The sequence below is a fragment of the Fukomys damarensis genome, unplaced genomic scaffold (assembly GCF_012274545.1).
Source record: "Fukomys damarensis isolate Sample0158 unplaced genomic scaffold, DMR_v1.0_HiC HiC_scaffold_22, whole genome shotgun sequence".
Classification (NCBI taxonomy): domain Eukaryota; kingdom Metazoa; phylum Chordata; class Mammalia; order Rodentia; family Bathyergidae; genus Fukomys; species Fukomys damarensis.
In genome coordinates this window covers 20,453,177-20,460,413 of record NW_022900934.1, presented here as the reverse complement: position 1 = coordinate 20,460,413, position 7,237 = coordinate 20,453,177, and the positions used below count along the sequence as shown (strand labels likewise).

At 47.7% G+C, this 7,237-nt stretch overlaps 1 protein-coding gene across 1 annotated transcript in view; it reads left to right on the top strand.

Moving 5' to 3' along the window:
• Ppp1r16b (protein phosphatase 1 regulatory subunit 16B) overlaps positions 1-4,339 on the top strand; it is a 67,267-nt gene extending 62,928 nt beyond the window's left edge. The window contains exon 11 of the mRNA XM_010640087.2: positions 2,807-4,339. Within this exon, the coding sequence (XP_010638389.1) occupies positions 2,807-3,316 (510 nt within the window). The 3' untranslated portion in view covers positions 3,317-4,339. The remainder of the gene's footprint in view (positions 1-2,806) is intronic.
• The last annotated feature ends 2,898 nt before the right edge of the window (positions 4,340-7,237 follow it).

The window sequence follows — 7,237 nt, the reverse complement described above, 5'->3', positions numbered from 1 at the left end:
ATAAAATAAAATAAAATAAAATAAAATAAAATAAAATAAACAAAGCAGTTTTACCTATCTCCTTTTTCATCAGCAGTGTAAGAGAGTTTCTTGCCACTCTTGGTATAATCAGTTAATCAGTCCTTTTAACTTGAGCCATCCTTGTGGGGTTGCTGTGGCAGCTCACATTTTAAACCTACATTCACTTGATGATGTATGCCTCTGAGCTCTTTTCTGTGTGCTTATTGCCCCTTGAATTATCCTCTTGTGAAGTAACTTTTTTGTCCTTTTTTAAAATTAGGTTATCTTTTCCTTACTGATTTGTAACTGACCGAGATACTTAAAGAGATCCTTACACAAGCATTTGCCCCCTCCACATTTGCTTTGTTTATGCGTTTGTTCCAATCTCTCAGGCCCCAGGACTCCCCCAGAAGAGCCCAGTGATGTGGACTCCCAGAAATCATTAAGCCTGCAGGGAACAGGGTGTATGTATAGGGATGCTGGGAACCCCTTTAACTAGGGTTGGTTTTGTTTTCGTTCCAGTTAATTTCTAGGGCTTCCTCCTCAATGCTCCAGCCTCCTTAGTGTTAGGTAACACCAAAGATGAACATCTTTGCCTCTCAGGCTAAGTTTTTCAGGCCTGGGGAAGAGGTAGGTTAGTTACAGAGGAGACATGAACAGAGCAGACAGCCCTTACCTCAGAGCAACTCTCAGAGTCCAGGCTCCACACAGAGCAAAGGACGCAACTACAGAGTTAAACACATGCTCCTTTTTCATTCCTACCCCCTTTGCGGGCTTTAGGTGTTGGCAAAATGTGATAGTCTCTACGGGAGGAACTCTTTCAAGTGCGGCCCTAGGGCAGTACATCAGGATCACCTGGGAACTTGTTCGAAGTACAGGTTCTCAGGCCCTGCCTAGGATGTACCGAGTCAGAAGCCCTGAGCCAGGGCCCTCCAGGTGTAGATTCTGGTGCATGTAGGGAGTATTTGTTCAGCCTGCCTCCCACATCAGCACCTGTCATGGTTCTGCCCTGGAAGCCCCTAGGGATGGCTCTGCTTGAGGCTCTGCAGAGCTAATTTCCTGGTCCCGGGCACAGCAGTAATAGGACAGCCCTGGGCTCCTCAACCGTGGGTCACAAATCGAACAGTGCTGGAGAGGTGTTTTTCGCTTCTTTCTTTGCTTTTTTTTCATGGTGATGTCTAAGCTATGGCTCAAATGGACTAAATCAGAATCTCTGGTGTTAGAACCAACGCATTGTCTATATGATTCGAATTATGTGGTTTGAATTATTTTTGGTACCGGAGATCAAAGTTGGGTCCTGGTGCTTATGAGTCAGGCTCCGTGAATTTTTATATGAGTAGACTGCATGTTTTTGAGCAGTTTGAATTTTACAGAAAAAAAATGAGTGCAAACTACAAATGATTCTTATGCACCTCTTCATACCCTCCTCCCAGGTTCCCTTTCTTTAACATCTGGCATTAATACAGTACATGCACTATCATTGATAAATCAATTGATATATTATTGTTAATTAAAAACCTATAGTTCACATGAGAGTTCACTCTGTGTTGTAAATTCTGTGGGCTTTGAACAAAGCCTAATGTCGCATATCCACTGTTAGGATGTCATGCACAATACTTTCACTGCCCTGAAGTCCCCAGCATGCCAGCTCTTCATCCTCCCCAAACCTGGCAATTACCAACCTTCTACTGTCTCTGTAGTTTTATCTTTTCCAGAATGTCATATAGTTGGAATCATAGAAACTTTAAAAATGTGTGTCAGCGTGATAGGCAAAATTTATATTTTTATTTTTATTTTTATGTTACGAGTTAATATTTATTAAGATTGAACAGATTTCCACTGTTTATGCACCATGTATATCTGTCTACTTTGCAGTGAGCTGTGAGTTAGTGTTGGTTTTTTTTGTTTTGTTTTGTTTTTGTCGGGGACTCAGGCTTTTTAAAACTGACTTATGAGAGCTCTTTGTATTTGAGAAATTAGCCCTTTCCATATCATACATGTTGCAAATGTTTTTCCAATTTTTTTAATGTGTCTTTCACTTTGTGTAGATGTTTTTTGCTATGTGTTGCATCTTTGTTATTGTCAAATGTACCTACCTTTTATTTTATAGTTGCTAGGCAGCAGCTACTTTTCAAGTTTCAAGTTCCAAGGATTATTGTGCATAAAGGACCCTTGGGTGAGAATCTTTGTTGTGTGAGGTGGAGATATGCTGGGAATAGAGAGGAAGCTTTATGAAGTGTTTATAAATGACTCAAAAGCTAAGCAAAATTGAGTTAGACAAACAAGGAATTTATTGACTTGTAAATGGAAAAGACTGAGCCCAGCCAGATCCAGGGAGTCAAAACACATCATGGGAACAGTCCCTGCCTCTAGTTTTTCTTGATGTCAGCTTCTCTCCCAAGCAAAGGAAGCACATTTGACATGGTGTCAAAGGTCTCCAGCCTCAGTTTACACTTTTTCTTACATCATGTAGTTCCTACAGAAACTTCTTCCCACTTGTTCTAGCAAAAGTCTTGGGTTGGGTTTCACTGAATGGATTTCAGTTAAGCACTCATTCCTGGGCCAAATCCTGTAATAAAATATGTTGATTAGCCAGGCCTGGGGTTATGGTCCAGCCCCTGGGGCAAGGACAAGGGCTAGCCAGCTCTATCAGAACACAAAGATTGGTGATACCCCAGAAGAAAAGAGTCCTTATTATCCAGGTAGAGGAAATGGATAGAAGATAGGTCTACTCCTTCTCTGGGCAGAGATGCAGGTAGGTGCAGATCCTCTAGCCAGTTGCTGATGTTGTCCTTCTTGCCCTCAGAACCCCAGGCTGGAGAAGCCCGTGCTGCTCTCAGAGTTTTCTACCAAGATCTCACGGGGTGAACTGGATGGGCCCATTGAGAACGGCCTCCGGGCTCCGGTCAGTGCCTACCAGTATGCACTGTCCAACGGTGATGTCTGGAAGGTGCAAGAGGTGCCTGACTACAGCATGGCCTACAGCAGCCCTGGCATGGCCGACACCACCCAGCCCTGGAGCGGCTTCAAGGAGCAGAGCCCCCAAACGCTGCTGGAGCTGAAGCGGCAGCGGGCTGCAGCCAAGCTGCTCAGCCACCCCTTCCTGAGCACCCACCTGGGCAGCAGCATGGCCAGGTCAGGGGAGAGCAGCAGTGAAGGCAAGGCACCCTTGATTGGAGGCAGAACTTCACCCTACAGCAGCAACGGGACCTCGGTGTATTACACGGTCACCAGTGGGGATCCCCCACTCTTAAAATTCAAAGCCCCCATAGAGGAGATGGAGGAGAAGGTCCATGGCTGCTGCCGTATCTCCTAGTCTCCTTGTATGGAAGAGAGAGATGCCTTGGGAAGGGCCCCTGGAATCCAGGCCAGCCCAACAGCCCTGGCCGGGGAGGCATCAGAGGGCAGCTGGGGAGAGGTGGGCTCTGCTTTCCAGAGGAATGCTGACCCCACTTCCCACCCAGCTGTCCATAGCAGCCCCATCCCCCTTGGTTTTGCTTCCTGCTGCATTGTCTGCCATTGGAAACCTAGTGGCCCTCACTCATTCCGCTGACCTATTTGGGGAGGGCAGGCTTGGGATCCTGGTTCTGTTCTGGTAAACACTTCTTGGGACCAGTACTCCCATGTCACACACACACACACACACACACACACACACACACACACACACTCATAGTCATGGCACACATGTAGGGATGACACATACCGGGCTTATCTTGTAGGAAGCAGATAGGCTGAAAATGTGTGGGCTATTTCCAAAGGGAGTGAGGTGAAGAAATCTTAGCACCTCTGCCATGTGGCTTAAACAGGGGAGGGGAGGGGCTTGCTCAGTTGAGACCTACAGTCTTGCTTAGAGTCACACCAGAATGTGGGCCACCATCCACATCTGGTAGGTCCTCTGTCCAGAGGAGCCAGCAATCCCTGTGAATTAGATGCAACGTGCACGGGCCTGGCCTTGCAGCTTTGCTAAGAGCTTCCTTCCTGCCCCACATCAGGAGACAGGAGGACAAAAAACATAGAGGTAGGGGAGGGGTGCGGCAAAGTTGGTATTTCCAAAAGTTCATTTGATAAAACCATTCTTTTAGGTTGTAAACTCCAGGTGGGAGGAAACTAAATTTGCCTTCTCCCTTGATGGTGTCATATCAGGTTCTACTGGCTGGTGTTGGAAAAAATGAAGCTCAGTGAGGAGCTTCTGCTGGAGGCTTTTTCCAGGGAAAGGAGGAAGTTCACATCTGAGAACATCACTGGTTAGCAGTGTCACCGCCCAGTGGCCTGGCTAGTCTTTGCCATATGCAGGCTATTTTGGTCCAGTCCATCTCTGCCAGCCCTCCTTAGACTGAGCCGTCTCAGTGAGTAGTTGGAGCCACCTGCACCCACCCCTCCACCTCTCGCATTTCTTGTCAGTTGTGTGCAGAGTGAATGCTCAGAACCCCTAGCCCAGCTTTGCTTTTCTGGAATACTTGTGGAGACTAGCTTGCCAGTTGGCCCTCAGAAGTTCCTGCCTGGCCCCAGGGCTCCCAGGCTGGTGTTTTGATGCCCCAAGGCTGCAAATCCAGAGTGCCCATGGCCAGCACCCTATACTGCATCAAGGAGAGCAGGGCTGAAGGTAGGTCTCACCCTAGCCCTTCATTTCTGTAACTCCAGTCTCCCTGATGCTGGGGAGGGCAGACTTCTGCCACCTCACTGTTTTATTATTTTATGAGCTCCTTTGAAATTGTTCATGCAGTGGGCACTGTCCACAGGCTCAGCCAAATCTTTAAGCTGCAGGTTTGTTCCCTACTCCATGCTCCTTTAATTTGTTCTAAAACTACCTCCTTAGATTTCTGAAGGGCCCTTTAGGTCCAGATTCTGAGGTGAGGAATGGATCTGGATGCCGTTTAACCTGCATCTTTCTGAGCCTATGAGAAATTCTCCCTGAGTGGCACCTGGACTAGGGTGAGCTGGGGCTGGAGGAGTCCCACTTGTGCCACAGCCCTAGTAATGGGGTTTGCTGTTTGTCAGCCTCAGACCCCTACTGTGGCCTTCTATGTCTCCCATATTTCAGAGGAAGCAGGACCTCAAGGGGCCTGGCTGATGCTTTGCCAAGAGTAGGGCTAGGCCAGAGAATACCCATGGTGGCTGCTGGGCTCACAGCGGGTCTCCCAGCACCAGGCCACAACACCCCAGCTGCAGAGACTGAAGACAGGTGTACATAGCACCCGCAGCATCCCTGAGGCCTGGGGTGGGTCCTCCATCATCTCAGCCTATGGCTGAAGCAATGGATGCTCCAAAACACATAGGTTTGGCTTTAAAAGTCTTCAGCCCTGAGTGGTGCTGAAATGCCTCAGCAGCTGACTAGCTACAAGGTGAGAAGTGCTGAGGGCAGCCACATGCTCTCAGAAGACAGTGGTGCAGGTTTCTGGTCCTTTTGCTCAGGCCAGCCTCCAGGCCACTCCTTCTATCCCCTTCTCCCTGCCTCCTGGGCCTTTACTCCCCACTCAGAAAGCTGAGAATCCCAGCTGACACCTCTACCCCAGGAAATGGCATCAGAGGTGACTCCCAGGCTTTTTAGGTTGTTTTCCATAAGGAAGAAGTGTTCCCTGGTGGGATTTCAGGCCCCTGGGAGTCTTCCCTGTAGGTCTCTTGAGTACTGAGAGGCAGGTTGGGGAACCTCCCATGAATGAGCCAGAGTCATCTATTTATTCACTCATAACTTACTAACTGCAACACACCAAGTGCTATATTAGGTTCTACAGATAAAGGAGGAACAGGACACGGTGAGGACTGGTCTTTCTAGTTTTCATTCCTTGAGGACTATGGGCATCAGCAGCCCTGCCCAGTTCACCGGAACAGACCACCATTTCAGGTCCCGGAATCATTAGAGTGTGAATCCCTTTATTTGGGAAACAGCTTCATGACTACCCATGGATAACATTTGCCATGAAGTGCAGATGCTGGATCTTGAGCTCCAGGCAGACCCCATCCCAGGTTCATGTGGAACCTTCAGGGACGGCTGCCCTCAGGCCTGTTATCTCTGGGGAACAATATAATAGCAGTCCAGTATCACTGTGTAGATGAATAAGGAGTCTGCCATTTGCTGCCAAATGCATCTCTGGTTCTTAAAATTCGTTGTCTTTTGCTTGTTTTTGCTCTTTATCACATAGTCCCCTCCCCCCACAGCACCCCACGCACGCATCAGGGGATACTGGGGGAGAAAGCAGCTGCTTTTAACATTAGGCCTTTCCCCACGAGCCAACCTCTCTCCCTTGTAGGTGTGGATCAAGGAGCTGGGAGAAGCTTGGCGAGGCCAACCGGATGCCCAGCTCTTGCTGAGACCTAGTCTGGTGGTAATTCCTGACAGACTGATGGAGGCCATTTCCAAAGCAGGTGCCATAATGCTCAGTATAAGATCTGGTCCTTGCTTCCACCTTATGCCTCAAATAATTGAAAATTGGTGGCTATCATCAGATTGTGAGTTTCTGGCTAGTAGCTCAGGGAATCTGAATGAACCCTAGGCCCAGGGCAACTGAAAACTTTAGAATATAATTCTCCATCAAATATGCAGCATTGATAAAAGTACTCTGTACTGTTTGATCAATTTCAATTGATCGATTTCCAAGAGGCTTCAAAAAGTTAAGCAGGGTGTGGCCTCTGTCTTGGTCCACCAATTTGCTAGCTTTGTAGTAGTATGAGACTCTTGGGTCTTCCTGTCAGACACTGATCCTGGGTTCTCTCTCCCAGCTACTCTCCCAGAGCAAGATGTGGGGATATTTTCCAGAAAGGGGCTCCTAATCAGATGCCCAGAAGGACTGCACCTAACCATTGTTATTTGTAGCCTGGGACAGCTTCCCCTCCCCCAGCACACAGAAGAGCAAAGGGTCACATGGTCATTAGGCAGCTCCGCAGAAGTGACTCCCTTTGCCAGAAGCTATAGCCCTCTCCTCCCCAGGAGTTTCTTTGGCCAGAGGGGTTCTTCCCATGGGCGTTGCAAGTGCCACCATGCGGGGCCTGGCTCTGCACACCTAGGAAAGTCTGCAGACCCCCAGTCCCCCCGCAATAATTCACCAGACCAGAAGCCACTGATGTACAGAGAACACTTAAGAAAAATGTATTTTATGTGAAAAAAAGTTAAAACTCTGTATACTGTATCAGCAGCTTTGTGTAAAAATGGCAATCAAGAGAGTCTAATATATTTAAAACTTTTTTAAAAAAAAATCCTCATGGATCTTTGATATTGTATTGAAGTAACTTCCAGGTA